Source organism: Acomys minous (assembly GCF_964271855.1).
Source record: "Acomys minous genome assembly, chromosome: 18".
NCBI classification, from domain to species: Eukaryota; Metazoa; Chordata; class Mammalia; order Rodentia; family Muridae; genus Acomys; species Acomys minous.
In genome coordinates this window covers 47,166,397-47,188,168 of record NC_140501.1, presented here as the reverse complement: position 1 = coordinate 47,188,168, position 21,772 = coordinate 47,166,397, and the positions used below count along the sequence as shown (strand labels likewise).

The 21,772-nt window shown below is 39.0% G+C and overlaps 1 protein-coding gene across 5 annotated transcripts in view; it reads right to left on the bottom strand.

Moving 5' to 3' along the window:
• Window positions 1–346: 346 nt before the first annotated feature.
• The window catches only part of FNDC3A (fibronectin type III domain containing 3A), a 156,172-nt gene continuing 134,746 nt past the window's right edge, over window positions 347–21,772 (bottom strand). For all 5 annotated transcript variants that reach the window (XM_084767822.1, XM_084767821.1, XM_084767820.1 and 2 more), the window contains 15 exons: window positions 21,424–21,548; window positions 20,128–20,302; window positions 18,912–18,998; window positions 16,745–16,883; window positions 15,624–15,692; window positions 14,677–14,795; window positions 12,230–12,335; window positions 11,969–12,144; window positions 10,659–10,772; window positions 9,858–10,007; window positions 9,479–9,762; window positions 9,157–9,369; window positions 7,011–7,177; window positions 6,108–6,235; window positions 347–2,866 (listed from right to left, as the gene is read on the bottom strand). In XM_084767822.1, the coding sequence (XP_084623948.1) occupies window positions 2,558–2,866; window positions 6,108–6,235; window positions 7,011–7,177; window positions 9,157–9,369; window positions 9,479–9,762; window positions 9,858–10,007; window positions 10,659–10,772; window positions 11,969–12,144; window positions 12,230–12,335; window positions 14,677–14,795; window positions 15,624–15,692; window positions 16,745–16,883; window positions 18,912–18,998; window positions 20,128–20,302; window positions 21,424–21,548 (2,361 nt within the window). In that variant the 3' untranslated portion in view covers window positions 347–2,557. The remainder of the gene's footprint in view (window positions 2,867–6,107; window positions 6,236–7,010; window positions 7,178–9,156; window positions 9,370–9,478; window positions 9,763–9,857; window positions 10,008–10,658; window positions 10,773–11,968; window positions 12,145–12,229; window positions 12,336–14,676; window positions 14,796–15,623; window positions 15,693–16,744; window positions 16,884–18,911; window positions 18,999–20,127; window positions 20,303–21,423; window positions 21,549–21,772) is intronic.

Sequence of the window (21,772 nt, the reverse complement as noted above, 5' to 3'; positions counted from 1 at the left end):
CACCTTATTCTTTACGTAAAACAAGCAAGAGAGTTAATGATTTGTCCAAGGTCAATTTGTTAGGGATAAAGTGTTTTTCCCCCTTTTTTAGACAGAGTCTCACTATATAGCCCCGGGTAGCCTGGAACCCATCCAGCCCACTTACCTCCCTCCCAAAGGCTGGAGTAAGGCCATGAATTTCATTCCTGAGCCTACTAGATTGACTGGCTGGAAGAGTGTGCGTCCCCTCAGGCTCAAGTTCAAATACTGCTGGGAAAACTGTTGGAAGCCCCTTGGGAGAGAGGAAATTTCATTTTCTTATATAGGTAGCAAGTGATGAGCTGTTTAGAAATACAAAAAGCAGATCTCAAAAAAGAATGATACAACTTTTATTTTTCATGGATTTTACAGATACTTTTGCTACATAGTTTATGTATTCTTATGAGATTTTTTTTCCCCACTTGTATGAAGCTCAACCGTATACAATTTTTAAGGTGATATGTTTGGTAGTGTATTTATACTCTTTAAAAAGTTGAGTTTTTGGAATGTACAGTATAATATGAGGTAAAATCAAGATTACGTTAAAAATCATTTTCCCCTCTGCACTAATGTTGCAGTGAGACTCAAATGGCAAGTACACTATTAAATGACATTTACTATCAAAAATAGGAGTTCATTTGAATTACTATGAAAAACATAAGCCACTGTGTGGCACATTTTACCATTTTAGACATTCAACTATATAGAAATCTCTGGGCTCTTACACTCAGACTCATTTGTACTGCCAAGTGTGGCACTTTTAAGAAGTTTCTAGAAAACAATCGTAATCGCTGTTGTTTGGGGGACAAGTTATCACCCTATTTGTAAGAGATTAAATAAAATGTAAACATACAGTATATTATAGTGACAGGGTTTTCTTATACTTGGAGAGGCCAAGCTTATGTTTCTTTTTTGAATAAAGGTTAATGTTTTTCTACAGCGCAGATCATTTGACATAAAACAATTACAACACATGCCCATTCTATTATAAGGGGAATTCTTCAGAGGTCTTCAAAGCACAAAACACACATTTCTTTTTGACAGACAGAAGTGCTTAGTCATCATTACAATGCAGACCTCAGCAACTGAAAATTAGTGATTCACTACTCTAAAATTCAAATAATAAGTTAAAGAAGCTAGTTACAGATGTCTACAGATAACAGATGTGATAAAACAAAAATCTCATATAAATTCATTGCAGACTGTATGTATTATTACTGGCAGTCATTGACATCGAGGCGAGATGTACAATGCGATATGACAAAATTCAATCTGATCATCCAACAACTCACAAATGCAAGCTCACAAAACATTAATGAACTGTGCAATTTGCAAAGTGCTCAAATGCAGCGGTACCCACATGCAATCAACAATTTGGAACAGTATCCAAACAGACATTATACATTAAACATTAGTTTCTCAAGAAAGAAAGCAGCTTGAAGTTTACTGGTGCAAATTAATTTTGTCTTCAGATTTGGTACCCCAAACAAAAAGGTTGAGTTTGATTAGAAATTCTGATGGCAACGGCAGTAGTTATAGGAGATGCTGCAAAACCATTGGGAGTCCTTCAAAGCTAGCCCAGACCATGATGAGTGTGGACACATGTCTCTTTACTTGATGGTTTGCACACAGCTTTCATGTACATGTACACACCTGCACATGCACAAGGTTTAAAGGCCCAGAAAACAGAAGCTAAAGGGCTTCAAATTTAGTTATTATTTAAAAGTCCTCTATTCTCAAATCCCAAAAAGAGGTACAGTTCAAGTAAAGATTGGTATTTCTGGGTCTGTGCCTTTTTAGACTCACTTGTGGATTCACATGTATGTGTAAGGAAGAATTCCACACTCACCAAACAGGAAGCTCCTGTTTCTCACTTAGATTCCATCATCCAGCTTTTGTTTGCTAAGCCCTCCAGTTATTCATCCAAATCCCACTTACCAAACAGTTAAGACAAACGAGGAGGTAGAAATATAGCACTAGATTGCTTTCACAGCATCAGACTGGGACAAGGTTCGTAGAGCACGTTAGTGTAAATTCTACTCATTCCGAATTTTTCACATGGTAATCATCTTTGAAACAAACAGATGTGGCTATTACTGTTACACTCATGTTGGCTGGTCAAAACAATCATAAATGCTGCCTTTTAGAAAGTTTGTTCTTCTAGAAGGCATATCCAAGGGGGCGGGGGCAAGGGAACCAAAAACAAAACAAAACAAAACAAAAAAATCCCAAAAAAACAAAACCCCAAATAAAACAAACAAACAAACAAAAAACAAAAAGAAAAAAAAAAGGGGGGGGTGAAGTACCATGCCGAGAACAAAAGCAAGAGCCCTCCTCCCCAGACCAATGTTTGAGTGGCTGAATTCTCATTAAGTGCCAGCCTTTGCCTAACTAAGCACAGAAAATGCCAAAACCATGTTTCAATATATACTCTCAATGCCAGTGCTAAATGCCACCATTTTGTAAAAGCAAATACAGAAATAATTTTAGTACATGACAAAATAAAATGTAATACAGTGTTAAAAATAAAGTTGTATTTTCACTTGATTACAAAGTACTGAATGATAAAGGCAATCAGAATGGAAAAGACAGCAAACACCACCAGGATGAGGGCGGCACACTGCTCGTCACTGAGAGTGCGCTGGCTCCGCGTGCTGTCCACAGCGTGGGTGCTGGCTGGAGGCTCTGTCCTCTGGGAGATGAAGAACACTGTGGTGCTGTAGGGACCGACCAGGTCCTGGTGCCCCCCAGGGTCTTGGCATTGGCGAATGGCACACACGCGAAATCGATACTCACAGTTCAGCTGAAGGCTGGAATGCCGGAAGGAAGTATCAGGGCCCTTGTAAATCTGTTCAGGAAATGTCAGAAAAAGAATGGAGTATAAAGTCTGGAGAGAAAATACTAACACAGCCACATTCTGGACATGAACACTTCTGAGCATCACTGATTTCGTCTTTGTGTACACATGGTGTGTGGACACTTGCACATGCCAGCCAGAGGGCAGTCATGGCTGTCTCACCATCTTCAATCACTCACTACTTTATCAGTATTTTTTCAGAAGTCTCTCAGTGACCCTGTGGCTAGCCTGATGACCTCCCTCCCCGTGCCCCTCTCCCAAGCACTGGGGTTTTAGGCACATGCTGCTGCAGCTGGCTTTCATGCTGCGGCTAGGGCTTAAACTCAGAGTCCTCAAGCCCGCATGGGAAGTACCTCACATCACCAACTGAGCCATCTCGCAGTCTCAATTTTATCTTTTAAATGACATTTTAAAACATCCAAGTACTTGCCTGTATGCTGCAAAAGTAAGGCAACGAGATTGGTCCCCAGTTTACAGTGAGTTACAAATAAAGATGGGCTCCAAAGTGACAAAAGATCAACCACAGACATCAGTTCCCAAGCACTTCCCTAGTTTACTCAAGTAAGAGAAAAGGAAGTCATCTTTTGTTGTTGTTGCTCTCTGTGAACTCTCTGCATCAGAGAGGAGATCATATAATCCTGTTCACTTTGTAATTAGGAAAGCCAGGACAACCTAAGTAGTGAATTTTTACAGTTTTAAACAACAGTCGAATCAAACAATACAAGGGAAGTTGTCTGTGGGTATCACTCTGTCAACATCAGAGAGAAACTGGTCACTTGGAATCACAGACTAGAATCCTAAAACCTAACTCTTTGGCCAGGACTTACAAGAGAAATGAACAATACTGGAGTTACATGGATTTCCTTTTTTCTTTTTCTTTTTCTTTTTTTTTTAGTAAATAAGAGAATTTATTTGGAAAGTAGGGTATAAAAAGCGTGACTGTAAAATGGTGTGTCCTAGAAAAGAGGAAGCTATATACCCTGTAACCCTAACCACCCAACCAACCAACCTGAGTCTCTGTTTCAAAAATAAAATCATAAAAACAAATTTAAGGGGCAGCAATGTGATTCAGGTCAGAACATTTGCCTAGTCCCAGAACTAGGGGGAAAATTAGGGGTAAAATAGAGGAAAAATTAGGGGTAAAATGGAAAGCAATTTGTTTCTGAGCTTGGCCTAGGGTCATAGGAACCTGCTGCCTCCAGAACCTGCAATCTCAGAAACTTCACAAGTTTATCAGATCTTTATGGACTAGTTTGGGAACTAATAATTCAAAATAATACTCCCCTTAGGGGGAGAGCAGAGACCCATCACGACCCGGTCTCATTCACTGAAGCCTCACACATGGGTGCTCCCAGCTACGTAGTTTCCTAGTGCTAGGACGTCATTCACACAGTTTGTGCCCATCCTGAACTTTCTAGAATTCAAGCAAGTTTCCTGAAGTCAGAACTCAGTAGGATAGTAACTCTGCCTCCCTACACTTCCTTGCATGGTAATTATCAAATGAATTACAAATAAAATGTAGGTTACAGAAAAGAAACTAAACTCTTCAAACAGATGACCTTGAGCGTTCGGAATGTTACAAGCTAGTAAGCCATATGACTCTCTGGGCACCAGACACGTAGAGGTGCTTATAGTAAGAAGAAAGCTCTGAGTGAGTCAGCCTTTTTGGTTTTAGAATTAGGACTCTAAAGTGATACTAACTTAGATTTAAAGTTAAATTAGAAATTAGCATTGCTGCTTCATGCAGTAACATAAACTTACTAAAATCTGCTCGTCTGTAAATTACATTTGAAATCTAATTATCGTGTCACATAACAGATGATTTAATGGAGCACAACAATGGTATGCCAAATTTAACTCTTGGAGCCCTTTGTGATTTTAGTTAACACATTGTACTTCTATATAGTTTGGAAGAAAAGTGTATGCAGTAAAATTCTTTTATTAGTAGTAATAATATCATAAAGTTGGAATAAAGTAGATGGATGATTTATTTTTCTAATAAGAAAAGAAAATTTAAGTTACAATAAAAACAAACCTTTTGTCAGCACTCAACATAAAGAGGGTTGACAGAAGAAAAGGGAAAAAGTCAGAGGGAGTGCAATGCTTGTGGAGACCATCGTGGTCACAGAGCATCCTAAGAAACACTGACATCTACCCACTCCATGACTCACTACCAGAAGCTCTCTTGGAAATTTTCCTGGCAGGAGAGTGATACCTCCCCTAACCTTTCACCATAAAAGGCTATTGTTATATCCAATAAATAATTACAACTATCAAACTGTTGTATTCAAGCACTGGAAAATGACAGCAGTAATATAGGGTCCATTCACTTTATGTTATTAACTATAAGACTTAAAATACTGACTTCCTTAGAACTTCATCTTGTTATATGTTATATATATATAATAATTATTATTACTTAAGTCTTCTTAGTGATTTCCTATGTTTATTTTTGTCCCACTCTAATTTCAACAATGTAATCAAAATGTGTCTGATTATGTACCTACTCTGAAAAAAATCAAATCCTCCCATGGCTTCTCATTTCACTTAGAGTAAAAGTTACTGCATGGCCCAGGATGTCAGCGAGATTTCCACACCACCTCTGCACCACAACGGCTTCTCAAGAGGACTGTACAGCAGAGCAAGTGTGTAGGGGCTGCAGCGCTGAAGGGGAGCCAGGCACTGTCAGTTCTAAGTTCAGCAAGCTCCACAGTCAAGCGTGTTGTGAAGATCAGCTACTGGAGTAGGATGGGGCCTTTTCTTACACAGTCACCGCTGAGAAGAAACTACCTGATTTCATCAAGTTTGTCTTAGGGAGCCAGCCTCATTATTACTGATCAAATTCAACAAGCACGCTGTTGCCTAAAAACCTCTTTTTGGTTGCATTCTTCTCACAGCACTGCCTTAGGGAAACTTTAGTTTTCCCCAGTCCTCTGACGCAACTTTATCTTTTCTATAACATACTAGCACCTATCTGACATATGTATACTGAGGCATGACTTTCCACTCCACTGTGACTTCCATGAAGGTAGGTACTTTTCACTGCTCTGTCTTGACTGCTGAATGAATGGATAATCTATTCTAGGTCAGTGCATTCGCAAAACATTCTGAATTCTAAGACAGCTAGAGTGTAACACCTACCAAACAAAGGTTTCTTAATTAGAAAGTAAACTGTCAAATCTTTTATTGAAAATGAAAATACGTACATATAAACTGGTATCTTGACACATACCTGTTTGAATTCTGAATCTTTTCCCACCATAACTTGGAGATTATAAATAACTGGGTCACCTTTCATTGGCTGTAAATATTCCCATGTAATTTCACAAACGTGATCATTTATTTTCTCTATTTTGGGGGCTAGATGAAACAAACAAATAAAATCAGCTCTTATTTAATTTGGCACATTATGCAGACACTTCTTATAATTAAAAATCAACAAATCTCTAAAATGAAGTTATAAACATAAATAGTGAATTTTTGAGACAGGCACATAAAGAAATTTCAAAAAACAACTATCTTTATGAGGCCATGGGTCTTATAACTTGGATAGGGGAACAAATGGATGGTGCAGGAAACTCATCAACATCAGCCAGGCTAGTTACAGGCCTGCTAGCTGCCAGTCTGTTCAACAAAGGACTCTCAGGGCCAGATGCAGGACATTGTCCCAACAGTCTGCCACTAGTTCTCAGAGTACAGTGGATTTCCATCTCTTTAGATAAACACAAAGTACAATCCTTACCAGAATCATTTTAAAATAAGAGCTACTTTAGAATTAGAAATAAGTGTAAAGTATGTAGTGCCTGAGCACATGTTTGTGTACGAAGCCCAGCTAAATAAACATTGTCTTTCTTAGGAGGAGACCTGGGTCCTCCAATCTGAAACTTTTACACATCTAGCGTCGATGATATTTATTCTTTAAGTAACAATAGCAGAAATAGCAAATAACCTAATTAGAAACACAACTTACTTATTCAATTTAGCATTTTATGTCAGATCATTAAAAAGGCCAGTGACTTGTTGAGTATTCCTGCAACGCATGAAACAGCTTTGATGACTGGGTAAACCCTGAGCACGTTCTTTGTCTATGCTTCTATGTAACTGATGGAGACACACTGCAGGGGTTATAAATTACCTTTCAAGGCAGCAGGGACAGATTTTGGAGTGGTGAAAACATACTCCTGGGAGAGAGGGCCTTCCCCAGCTTCATTACAGGCCTGAATGCAGAACTTGTAGGATGTGGACTCACTGAGCCTTTGCACTTTGTACGTATGACATGGCCCTCTGTACAGGGAGACAAACCTGAAATGGAAACAATTAACTTTACAACATCATATAAAATGTTTTGAAACCCATTTCAAGTCTATAATCGGCATGCCAGTTAGAAATAAGTGGCTCCAACACTGAACTCTGGAGTAATCGACAATTATTATGCCCTTCACCAGAAAGTAAGAATCACAGGTGTATGTCTCCCAATATGATTTGATTTACAAAAGAACTGTACCAATGTCCAACCATCCTAAGTTCCTGCTCAGGCTGGCGGTACAGCTTTGGCTCTACTTCTTGCCGCCTTTTATGTCTACAAAGGCATCAGGACAACACAAAGGCACAGCTTTTATTATGAGTTACTTCTAACTGAGCCGTAACCCACAGCACGGACTGCAGCTGAGATAATCTGCACTTCAGTTTCTCTTGTTTTCATCTGAAAACAAAAGGGAACTCTTAATTCACAGGCATAATTTTATATGCCTGTGGTCACTAGCTTAGTGACCTTTCTTAGAGACTTAAGATAGTAGTATGAGAGACTAGATAATTTCAAATAAATTAATCACATGAACTATTAAGTAGATGCTTATAATTAGACATATTTACCTAGTATATTATTCATAAATTGAATGTTTCTAAATATTTTTAATGGGCAGTTTTAGGAACTGAGGGATATGTAATGAATTACTCAGATAATGCTAACAGCCTGGAAACTGTATTCAAGTTATGAATAAAAAACAGTGAATGACCTAAAGAAAATATATTTGCAATAAACAATAACTAGGTGAGCCTGGCTTTCTGGACCTCTGAAATAATAATAATAATTTTTTTTTTTTTTTTTTGGTTTTTCGAGACAGAGTTTCTCTGTGTAGCCTTGGCCATCCTGGACTCACTTTGTAGACCAGGCTGGCATCGAACTCACAGCGATCCACCTGTCTCTGCCTCCCGAGTGCTGGGATTAAAGGTGTGCACCACCATGCCCGGCTAATAATTTTTTTTTTTAAGGAAAGTAAGGGAGGTAGGGAACAGCCACAGTTGAAAACAGCTGCAAACGACAACATTTATCCTCTGATTCTACCACACAGCAAATGTAAGTATCTGTCAAAACATAAAGGAACACAATGGGGCTGCAGAGCGGGTTCAGCGCTCAGCAGCACTGGCTGCTCCTGCAGACGATCCCAGTCAATTCCCGGCATGTACATGGTGCCTTGTAACCACATGTAACTCCAGTTCCAGGGCACCCAACGCTGTATGCTGAGCTCTGAGGGCACCAGGCATGCATGTGCTGCATATACATACATACAGGCAAAACATTCAGACACATAAACTAAATCAAAAAAAAAAAAAAAACAAAAAACAAAAAAGAAATCAAATCTATTAAGTCGACTTTCTTAAGCTTATATATTAAATCTATAGATCATAAAAGGTCTTACTTTCATTTTCCCTACAAACAATAATCAGCGTCCGACCAGGACCCATAAGAAGGGCCTGAAGTGCTGTTGACTCAGTGCGCCCTTGTCACAGATGCTTGAGTCGTAACTGTATTGTCTGAGATCTCAGAAACCTTGAGCAAATCACAATCACTTTCTGTAAACTGTGTCCAGTTGGAGATCAACACTGTAAGAGGTACCTCACAGCTGAGATAGGAGTTCATGGGGCCCAGTTCAGGAGTAGCCTACTTCAATTACCCCGAACATCACTGGAATTACAACACTGAAGCTACAGGGAGCCTTCTGAGACTTTAGAAACACACTTAAAAAGCACTTGAGAATTTTGTAAGTAATTTTAATTAAGTTTGTGTGTGCGTGTGTGTGTGTGTGTGTGTGCGTGTGTGTGTTCTATGATACATATTCTATGGGGCATGTGCAGAGGTCAAAGGGTTGTGAGATTTGGCAGCAGGTGTCTTTACTCACTGAGGCACCTAGCTGGGTGCCTGGCAATTTATTTATACTGAAAACATTTGTATACATTAACTCCCAAAATATATACATGAAAAAAGAAGTAGGGAAGCCTACCTTCCATTCTTATCCTCCATCTGAAGGTGGTACTGAACAGCATCTGTGGACAGCATCTTCGGAGTTCCTTCTCCCCACTTAAGCTTAAGGTTCTGGTGGTTAAAGGCAACACATTCCAGCCGAGGTGGATCGGGAGGGAGGGGCTTAGTTTTCAACTTAATCGTATGGCTGAAAGGGCCAGCTCCAAGGCTATTCAAGGCTTGAATTCGGATTCTAAACGACACACACATAAAAAAAAAAAATAATAAGTTTAGCTTATGGCTATTTTATTTACAGCATTTTTCTGGTTTAGGCAAAAATAAACACAGACTCTGGGGCGTACCTGTACATTGTATCCGGTTGCAAACTGTCTATGATATAGCTTGTCCTCTTCCCTACTGTCAAAGGCTGCTTATCTCCGAGGTCTATGCTGTAGGCAAGGATTTCTGAACCATGGTCATAAGGCTCTTCCCAGCTAATTGCAAGGCAGGTAGAAGGTGAGTAATGGGGACTGTCTATATCATCATCACTTATTTCTTGAAGACAAGTCACAATGGCAGGAACTGATGGTGGAGTCACACAGGCTACGACTTCACTGAAAGGACCTGCACCCACAACACTCATAGCCTACAAACGAATAAGGTGAAGTTAACAAAGACATGATTGTGACAGTGACCTCCAAGCACAAGAGTCTGGACTGTGAATGCACACCTGCCACCCACCTGAACTCTGCAGTAATAGGTGGTAGCTGGTGAAAGTCCTTTTAGTTCACAGCTGAGGCCAGGCCCACAGTAACAAATCTGCATACTTCCTTCAACTCCTCCCCATTCCAGCCGGTACTCAGTGACGTCAGTTCCGTTACTCAAAGGAATCTTTAAGAAAGGATACAGTCTCCTTAACCTTGGTATTAAATAGCTCTGGACAAAAATGTTCTTTCCTCAAACATATTAAAGACAGGATCACTTTTGAATGTATTTAAAACATCTAAACACAACCAACAGTACTTAACTACATTTTTATTCATTAAAACTATCTGAATAATCAAAAATATAACTGCTTCATTCCACAAGGAAAAATAAGCCTAAAAGTCACAATATCTTAGGTAAACAAACTTCAAAATAATTTGAAGGCGGACTGTTAACTCACACAGATATTTTCATCATTAAATTTCAAAGGAAACTGAAAATTACTGACTAATTGCAATACATAATAAGCACAATGATGAAAATGAATTTAAGAGAAATATTATACCATATCTTATGAGTGTTTGTTCAAAGTTAACCAGTTGCTGAAATATCTCAATAAAGAAAACATCAAATAACATGAAGTAGAGTCTAAATTCTTAAAAGGCAACTCTATCTTCCTCAAGCACTTAACTCACTCTTACCATGTGAATTTCTCTAGGACTTGTTTTTCACATAATAACTAAAGGAGCAAAACCGGAAGACTGATTACCTTTGGTCTCTTACATACACTTCTCCAACCACTTAGGAGAATTACGTAAGTTAGTGAAATGACAATACCTCCCAACTGACTTGCGCACAAGTTGCAGATCTGCATGTCACTTGAGGGGGTCTGCACTGGTCTGGTGGCCCAGGAGCTGTAGTGATATCATATTTTTCTGAAAATGGTCCAAACTAGGAAAACAAGGAGAATAGACATTTTTCTTTTTCATTCCTAAGTGTTCACTGCACAGAATCCTATATTTAAAGATTCACAGCAATTACATCCTTTAAAAGTAATTTTGTCATAATTGTATAGGCATTCACTGAAAAGAAAAAAGTTACCATAAACAGAGAATTTAAGTTTTACTTAATATACTTTCTCTATCCCACTCCCTTACTCTCCTCATGAACTGCTTTTTGTAAACAGAGGGTACTAGTAAATTAGGAAGGTGGAATAAGGCTTGTGTGAGGAGGGAAGACGGGTACCAAATAAAGGCATGGGAAATGGCAGACTTCAACTTTACCTTAAAATCTGGGGTAGCAGGAGTCAAAAATGGGTATTTAGTGGAAACAAAGGAATTAAATAACTAAAATCATTTTGACAAACTAGCCAAAGCCAGTAAATAAACAGAAGACATTAGTATTGAATATGCTGCCAGTGACCTGCAGCCTCGTGAGGCTGCTGAGGGCACAAGCACAAGGACAGTTGTTTAATAAGCACTGCTTGCAGACCACACGTCTCCAGTCACAGCACTTAAGCACATGTAGATTAAAATACAGTTCAGCTGGAGACAGGACATGAAACAAAGCACAGCTCACTGAAGTCTTCAAAAAGTGAAGATGTAAAGAGATTTGTCAGTTTAGTTTTGAAAAAAAAATTACTTACAGAATAGTTAAAAACTGTGCCACACCACTTAGGGAACCTGCCTTAGCAGAGAGCTGAGGGCATCAGCACTGTGTGGAAGCCCTCTCTCCAGGCCCCAGCATCACCAGCTGCAAACTGGGGTTCTCACCTTTTTTGCTCATTTTATGGAACTGTCTACATATACATGTAGTGGTTTTTAAATAACTCATATAAGCCAGAAATGCTAAAATACCAGCATTTGCCCATGCGGCAAAGCATGAATCACATCTGGTCGGCAATGGGGAGTAGTAAATGCTGCATAAAACCAGTTTAGTGACCATGCAAACAGGCTTTTCAGCATTCCCTGGAAGAAACCACAACTCTTTTCAAGTGCCACAAACTCTGAGGCCTGAAAGTACAAAGGCAGCAAGGCAGGTTATAGGGCACACTATGTTTTACTAATCAGTAGCTTATTAAAACAACACGGCTCAATAATAGTATGATGGCACACGCTCCGTGATGACTCAGCCAGCAGCTCTCTTACCCCCATCCTGTTTCCTGCACGAAGTCTGAAGCTGTACGTCTTTCCGGGAAGAAGGCTGCTCACTGTACACTCTACTTCAGAGCCTTGATAGACATCTCTGGACTCCTCTTTATCTGCGGGAGTCATTTCTACTGTGTAACAGGAAATGGGTGCTCCACCGTCAACCATCGGAGGTCCTAAGGGTGGACAGATTTGGGTGTTTTAACTGAAGAATACTTTGGTTCTAACTTAATTATAATTCAGTACAAAAATGGAAATTACCCCATCGTAACTGTACTTCTTTCGCTTTAGGTCTGCCCTGCAACCTGGGAGGCAGGCACGGGCCAGGAGGCACGGCTGGAGTCTGCACAAGCAAAGACTCAGAGACCTGCCGGAACAGAAGCAAAATCAGACAAAAGGCCCGCAACACCTTGACGGCTTTGAAAAAAGAACATCAGCACAACATAAGACTGCACCAACAGCATGAAATCGTACTTTGCTAATGACTGAGAGAAATAACTTTCTCAACAGAACCAAGCCTTATTACATCATAATTTATTTTTATAGCCCAAAAGACACATGCTATAACCACTATTAAAAAGAAAAGTTTGAAAATGAAAAAAATTATTTCTATATTAAGAAAAAAACCCCAAAACATCCAAAACAATAGATAACTAAAAAATTTCTGTCCAAAGGAATCCACAATCAACCAAAGGAATCTTAGGTTGTTTTGACACGATTCTGTCCACCCTAGTATTTCTGGAGGTTAAGACTCAGAGTGTTTTGGTTTTTTGTTTGTTTTTTTTTTTTCAAACTGTCTTTTAACCTAAATATTAACTTACTTATTTTATTCCTCTAGAAACTATTATATAAGCAGTAAGTTTCTCTATTATATAGCACCATTCCATTTAGTATTGCTTTGATTCTTACTTTTCCTTTATTTTTTTATGGAACAGAGCTTGAACCCAGGGCCTTACAAATGCCAGGCAAGTATCTTACCACGAAAAGCTAAAAAAAAGCCTTGATTTTACTTTAAACATAAAGTGCCCTATTTCTAAAGCCTCATGTTTAAGGTTCACACTTAACATTTAATTATTTTAAAACAAAAAGTATTTGTTCAACATTTTTTTCATATAGACATTCTTATATCAATGATGTACTAGAAAAGAATTTTAGATGCTTAGGTTTGTTGTTCTTTTTTAAATTTTTTTTAAGCTTATCTATTTATCATCTATACACAGTGTTTTGCCTGCATGTACACCTGAAGAGGGCAGCATAGATGGTTGTGAGCCACCATGTGGTTGCTGGGAATTGAACTCAGGACCTTTGGAAGAACAGCCAGTGCTCTTAACCTCTGAGCCATCTCTCCAGGCCAGGTTTGTTGTTCTTAAATGCAGGGAGATTTCCCTTTTCTCCAGGTGGTTCTGGGAACTCGGGAGGGTCTCATCTACAGGGGAAAAGTGCTGCAGCAACCTTTACTACCAGGGAGCGTTCTCAATGAAGAAAATGGAATATTACCTCAAGCCTGCTGGGTAGGACTCACATTCTCTTTCACAACACTTGGTGCATAACAAGAAGTTTAAAAGCCATTTTCTTATAAGAGTATCTTTATTATACAAAATTCCATTTGAAAAACATTATGAATGTTCTAATAAGTGATTCTTGGCTAAATTCATTAAAAATACAGCAGGCACCCAGAGTGTGTTCCCTGCCCAGGAGCGAACAACAGGGAGGCGTGACTGAGCCCAGGTGCCTTATATGCTACAAGACTGTGGGAGAGGTCGGCCTTGCCTGCTACACTGAGCTTAGCTGCTGGGGTTGCTTGTATATGTGCCCAGCTGGGACACCTGGCATAATTTAGGATGAATGCTCCCCCAAAACTCTGAGAAACATGAAAACAGCAACTGAAGCATGCATCTTGGCAGGGAGTAGGGAGCTCAAAATGATTCTGTGGTTTGAAATGACTTAAAGATGGGGAAAGGAAAAGTCTCTGCCCAGTGTTCTCATGCTGTTGTTTGTCCTCAAGCAAACTCAAAGGAGAAACCTTCAAGTGCTCAAACAGTGAGAGTGCTGCGCCAGCCCAAAAGGGCTGCCAGAGTCTGACCAAACACCCTCGCAGACTACTGACCCACGCAGACTGTATTCAAATGCAACCAGCTCCAGAACTGTCCTCAGAGCTGGGATAGGGCCAGTACAACCCTCAGGTTTCTGGTCACCGAGTTACTGAGTCCCTTGTTTTTGTTTTTTCCAGATAGGGTCTCTCGGTGTAGTACTTACTGGCTGTACTGGAACTTACTCTGTAGACCAGGCTGGCCTTGAACTCAGGGATCTACCTGCCTCCTGTGTGCTGGGATTAAATGCCCAGCTACTGAGTCTCTTAACAATCATAAAAATAGTGGCTAGCTTTTCTGAAACACCAAATATCATATGTGTGTTCAAACAGTTTGTGGTTCTCCTGACACACAATTTACAGAGCAGCAAGACAGTATCTAACTATTTCAATGTCTGCTAGATATGGACATCAAATATCATCCTAAAATTTACCTAAATATGTACTATGAGCAAAATATCCTGTTAGAATATTCTGGTAATAGTAACATTAGCCATTCAGGTTGCAGAAATTACTTTTCCACATTAGTACAAGAATTTCAGCAATGAAGGCAGGAAATGGTGATCCTGTCCCATTCGGTCCAAATCAAAGTACAAGCAAATCTACACATGACCATTACCGCACTCTGCCCTCCATCACTAATGCAGTAAACCCGCAAGCGGTAGTAGCAGCCTGGATTCAGCCGGTCACAGAGATGGTCCCTGGTGGCGCCACTGTAGATCATATCCCACTTGTTCCCTGGAAGCGCAGAATTGTGTGCAATCAGCCTCAAGGTAATGTTTAACGTTTTGGTACCACGGACAGGGCAGGTAAGCCAGGCTTCACTAAATAAGTGCTTATGTAATCAACAATCAATTCAAACCTGACTCGAGTTTCCTAGAAAGGATTTAATTTTCTTTATGCATGCAGTCTCCCAGACAAATCTGCATGGCTTTGACCAAATGAAATATATCTGTACAGCCTTCGGCTTAGATTGATAATTTGCTTTAAATTGAGCATATTAAATGTGTTTTCTGGTTCGGTAATAATATTGCAACAAAGCATATAAAGAATTAGTATTGTAACACATTTAATCATAATTCTAAGGCCTTTCTTTGGAGTAAACAAGCCACTTTATAGAAATCAAAATTGATGAACAGGTGACTTAATCATAAAGCTTATATGTCATAAAAAATCTTAACTGGAGCTGACTCTTAGAGATTAATCTCCCTCTAGCACATGTGGGTATAAATCTAACTTAATAAACTACTCTTTAATAAAAACATTAAATATATAGTAGCTAAGGGATCCATCTGGACATGCTAGGATTGCACAATATAAGCAAATATAAAAAATTAAATATAATAATAGAGGCTGACATCTGACCCACTATATTTCCGGAGGTCACAATCTGAAGTGCACCATAACAGGCATTATTGTAGCTGCTACAAACACCCCAACCCCCACCAAATCAAGAACAATGCACAGCACAGCAAAAACATTTCTATGGCAGCAAACAATGTAAAGCCAGGAAGAGTTGAGGTTCATTCACCAGAAAAGATCTGTCCCTTCACCAGCTATGCTTACCATTAGAACCTTCCGCCATCTCCACTACGTACTTATTGATGGGCGCCCCTCCGTTGTCTTTTGGTGGATCTATTGCAAACAAAAGTTGTGTTTAAAAACCCCAATAAACAGAATACCAAGGCAGGAAATCACCTGTAACAGAGCAACTATACTATTTACACATGCTTTACTTAAATGTTGTCACCACTTTTCAATTAATATACTGTATCTTCCCACATTTATAAAGTTGACTCTACGATAATATTAATAGCTATATTAACATTCCATTCACTGTAGCTTCTAAGGGAATATGAAATTTGTAATTGTAATATGTTAATTTTCAGCCATGTCTCCGGGCATACCTGAGTTTGCACACTCTGCTGTCTCTCTGAGCTTGTGTATAAGCAAATGTTCAGCAAATGTTTAAGGGAATGTTTTTGTTGTTGTTTTATTTCTTGAAAGCTGACTCAGATGCTGCCAGCTCCAAGTTCAGCAATCTTTCCTTTCACACAAAGCTGACCCATCTGCCCTCTTACAGTGGCTCCCGGATCTTTTAGTGTCAAAACTGGCTAGTAGCACACAGCTTTCCACGGATGATCCTCAATGGAGGACACGTTTCTTATCAGACTGTCCTGAATTAATCAATTTACCCAAGCTCCACAATCACAATGTTACAGAAAAACTGGCGCCAACAGCCTGTTGCACCTTTACAGGGAATCACACTACATCGTCACACTAACTTGGTGGTTTTAAAATCACTAAACTTGGGCTTTTCGTGAGAAAACGTGAATTCAGGGTGCTGTGTCCTCCAACAGCATCTCTTTCTTCTGAGCAACTCCAGTGAGTCCGGCCTTTCGTCCCACAGGAGGCTGCTACAACATCCAACAATCCCCATGAAGGCTGTTTGAGCACGGCCGACTATAACTAGCTTTTATCCACCTGGACGCTTATATACATAAACCAGGAACATGAATTGTGAACTAGTTAGTTGCTTATAGATTTTCTTCTCTTCTTCTAAGGATGAATGTGGTAAATTTCTAGCAAAATGCACTCTCAACACTTTCACAGGGGTGGTTTTCTAAAAAGTTCATATTTAAATTATTTTAACCGAACACAAAATAAAGCACAGACATCTTACTTACCCCAGGTAATCTTAAAGCCGTGTGAGTGTATCTTCCCTTTCACCGAAGGCTTCACTGGTACCCCTGGCTTATCAGGGCAGGTACTAAACTCCACTACTTCACTAGGGTTGCTTTTCCCTTCCGAGTTATAAGCAATGACCTGTGATGAGAGCACAGAGGCTTCATGTTTGCAACCAAGCAGTGAGCAAATCACAAGCCCGGTAAGAAGACTAACTGCCAAGACTGACAGTCTCTCTTGGAGCACTGCCTCTAGTCACGAGAAGACAGCTGACTGCACCGGGCATACTAAGTGCGCTCCAGCACCCTGGTCACACCTAGCGGATTCTGCTGACTCACAGAATGTAGCAGAAGTGCCCTCTGCATAATATGGGAAAGCCTGTGTGGTGAGATCTGAGGGCACAGGGAAGAACCATGCGTGAGAACGGAGGGCTGACACCTTCAAACTCCTGCACTTCAGAAGACTTTAGATCTGAATCTGCTTCCTGGATTCCTGACCAGCAGAAGCTATGAGATAACAAATATTTATTTCCAGGTAAAAGAATGGGGTCGATTTTTTAAACACCGAAATAGAAAAAAATCTAATCTAATCTAGGTGTCATTTTATTTGGTTTTAGAAATTTACTCACATTTTTACTTTGCCACGCACTATGTAACTATGAGTGGGAATTTTAGTAAATCCAGAATTCTGAACACTAAATGTGGCCTATTACAACTTATTAAAAGTTAGTCTGACTGTTCAGTTTTTCTCAGATCTCCTCACTGCTCTCACACTTCTAGATAATCTTCAAGCAAATGAAGCCTAGAAGCATTCAGAAGAGATAGGGAACAACACTATATACTCATTAAAAGAAAAATCCTCCAAGAGGCTACTAGAATTCCAAACACATATGTGCACCAAACCCAAGGGCTCCCAGTTTCATGAAAGAAACCCTGCTATGTATAAAATCATACAGTGAACCTAAGACAGTGAAAAGGGTGACTTCATAACCCATGCCTGCCAACAACAGACAGGTCATCCAGATAAAAACCAAACAGAGAAACATGGAGTTGAATAGCATCATAAACCAAATGGATCTAGTAAACACCCTACAGAACATACCACCAAACACAGAAGAATCTACTTTCTTCTCAGCAGCCCAAATGGAACCTTTTCCAAAGCTGACCATATATTAGGACACAACAGAAATCTTAATAGATAGAAGAACATTGAAATAACACCCTGAATCTTAACTGTCCACCTTGACCTAAAGCTGAATATCAATAATAGAAACAAACAGTAAAAGTATACAAAAACTTAGAAAGCTAAAACATTCACTACTGGAGAGTGAGAACCACTTACAACGCCCTCTGTGATTTCTCTGAAATCATTTAATGAAATGAGCCCTGGTAGGAGAATATAAATGTTTAATTTGCCAACAAATAAGCATTATAATTTTACATTTGTTTCTATTAACTGTAATTATTAAATAATTCAAACACTGGGCAAGTTAAAGAGCCAAAATATATCCTAGAGTGATGCAATAGGAGAAAATAAATTCCAGAAGTTTCCATAGAGGAATTTTCAGTCTGTCACTGCCTCAAGCAAGCGAAACAAGGAAGAATTCAAGTAAAACATCACCATTTAGCATTATCAATCATACCAAGAATAGATTGATGCAAGAGTCAAATTAATGGGCATTAAGAGTGATATGAAACCATGGTGGTAATATAACGCTTATGAACGATACAGTACTCGCAGAATACTAGCAAAACGCCAAAAAATAACTCCTTTTGAGGGATTACCACTAACAGTATATAAAGAAGAATCCTTCCATGACATGATTCCAAAAATTATCAGGTATGTTTTAACATGCATTTTATATATATATATATATATATATATATATATATATATATATATATATATAGCGCCACACTTGTTACAGATGAAAGCTCCACAAAAGATTAAAACTTGTTTTGAATGTAAACACATGAAGTTTGAGAAGTGTTATTATACTACAGTGAAAAGGTAAAACAAAAACACTCATTAAAAATTATAGAACTGTTTAAAAATTAAAACCAAAGAAATGGTTTGGAAGGATTACACAGTGGAAGTCTGTGCTTGGTTTTAACTTAACAAGAACAATAAAAACAATAGAACGTTTCTTAACGGGCTTTCAAGACTTACCTTAAATTTATACTTTGTACTACGTTTCAGATTTTTCACTGTGTAAGCAAGATCTTCTCCATCATATTTAGGCTTAAAACCATACCCCTGGAAAGGGAAAACAGTTTTCATTAGCTATCTAATTGCAGGGAGATGAGGGGCAACAGACCCGCGAAGCCCTGGGGCACTCTTCATTTCTGACCTGTGTAAAGGTGATCCTCACCTGAGTCCCTCTATCTTGACTGACTGAGCGCAGCTACAGAACCCTTCTCAGAAGAATTAAGATCACTTAGTCTCAGTACATTTAAGAGCCAAGAGAAGGCCTTTTTTCTGAGGGAAGAGCTGGAGCCAATGGCAGCTTCACCGTCAATGAAGCAATTTTAAGAACCAAGTTTCCCAGATTTGTCACAAGAAGCAAGCACACATAAGTATTTAGCACACTTACTTTGCCCTGAACACACAGCTGTGTTTAATGAAGAAGTAAATGGTTGGCTGTAATGGGAGATGAAGTACCATTCCCAATGACAATATATCACTACGTATTAGCTCCAATGTTGAAAAGTATAAAAAGTGGAGATTAATTGAAAATATAGTATGATGCGCCATTTACACATAAACAATTAGAAAATTTATAGTATTATTCACAAGACTGTGCCACGATAACCTAATCCTAATTTAAAATAAAGCTCTGTCTATTTTTGGTTAGCAGGAAGTAGAGGCAGGGAACTAGATTTGGGAGGTACTACAGTCTCCCAGGTAACCCAGTGGTACATCCACACACAGTAGTGAACAGTAGTGGGGAGGGCTGCCACAGTCCTTACTTTGGAGCAGCTCTGTGCAGAAGGCACAGGATTAATAAAATTAATAAAAAATTAATAAAATTAATAAAAAGGATTAATAAAATCCTTTTATTTCTTCCTAAGTTAGCCAATCTATGTCTGACTCTCTGGCTGGAGGATGCAAGGTGCCCTGCCCATTAGCTAAATGATCTACCACTGCGCTACACATCCAGCTCTCAATGGAACATGTTCTCTACGTGTTTTCCAGGTATAGAGTCCAGCATTCACAACCCTCCAAGCCTCTTATATACAGCAAGAAACAAGAGAGCTGAGCCCTCCCTTGCAATATCACCTAGACTTGGGGAAGGCACCAACTCCTGTGGCGACATTTACTGTATTGGTATTAACACTGTACCAAAACCACTTCAACTCTTACTTAACTACAGAGTCACACTTACTGATGTTTCCTCCTCCATCTCTAAAATGTAAGAAATCCCTTCATCCGATGGTGTTCCTGAGGGCTTAGTCCACTGTAGGGACAGCCACGTAACTCCAGCCTTGGTCAGCGTAGGACTTGCAGGGACGGAGGGGGCACAGCCTGAGGTGTAGTACAAGACCTCTTCACTGAAAGCACTGTTGGAACAAGTCATTGTTTAAAGGAGTAAACATCATGTCTACTGATAAAGAGCCCCACTCCCCCACTAATAGTATTTCTTCAAAATGAAAATTTTAATTTTGTTGTTGTGAAGGCATTCAAATCAAGACCCTTGATTGAACATACTAAGACAGCAGCTACCACTGAGCTATAGTCCCAGGCCTGGAAAGCCAAAACTGAATGGATTTGAAGATATTTAAGGTGACCCAGATACCCAACGGTCAGTATTCTTTCAAATGTGTAAGTTAAGTTCAGAATCTTTAAGCTTTGTCCATGAAATGTATTCAGTCAGTGAAAAAAACAAAATATACAGTGGTCTGTAGGAAAGAGAACACAGTAAACCCATTTTATGGTATATATCCTTCCATATAGTTCCTATATGGAGCAGAAAAGACAGTGCTCATAAATGCCATTTTATGTGGTAGAAGATGTAAACTGTAGAATTAAACCTACCAACTCCCATATAGTTAAGTAGAGGAATTTCTAAAATAAAACAAACTAAAAATAATTTCAATAGGACTCTTAAAAGACCCAGGCTTGTCTGAGCTACAGAGAGCCCTTTAAGAAACAGAGAAAACAAAGCCCCAGATACTATTTTTAATGGTTATTGGTTATTGATTATCCACCTGGACAAGAGTCACACTAATCCAACTAAGCTTGTTTACCAGTAGCATTAATGTTTCTTACCCTAAATATGATTTATTATTTCATTCACAAATAAATAATAGAAATTTGGACCTTTCAAGGTTAAAAAAGTGGAGGGGGCACTCTCTGTTTGTATCAAGCACCAAAGATATGGAACCCACCAGATTCTAAATAAAACTATGAAAACATATACACTGTCAATTTTTTTAAAAGGGGGAAAAAAAGGAACCTCTTGAGTGACATGTAAATATTTAATTTATATTTGAGGCTAGAAAAGTTTTTGTATTTAATTTTTACTGTCATCCCTATGTAACTAAGACACTCTCTTCTGGCCTTTGCTACATCATAACTGTATCAACAAAAGAAAGCAATTTTTTTTCAATGGGTAGTCTGAGTAAATAATCTAAAATATGTATTATTTTGCAAAATTTCTTACCTAAAAAAAAAGTCTTACCTTACACCATAGTCATTTTTGGCTGATAATCTAAATTTACAACCCATTGCTGGTGACAGTTTGGTAATTTTAAATTGCTTCTGTGAGCCCATGTAACACTGACAGAATTCTCCATTTCCTTTCCCCTAGGAGAAAGGTCTAGTTATTATATATAATATGCACTACTAACAAGAGACAAATCCAAAGCAGTTCCTTTCTGATAGTTATATTAGCTGGTAGCATTCTGGTACACAGATCACGGATCTCAAGAGAGGCCGAGACACTGAACATCTTATGGGTGGCTGACTTCAGCTGCAGAATCTCAAGAGCACAAGTAGCTCTCTAAGTCACCTTTCATTGTTCCTTGAGT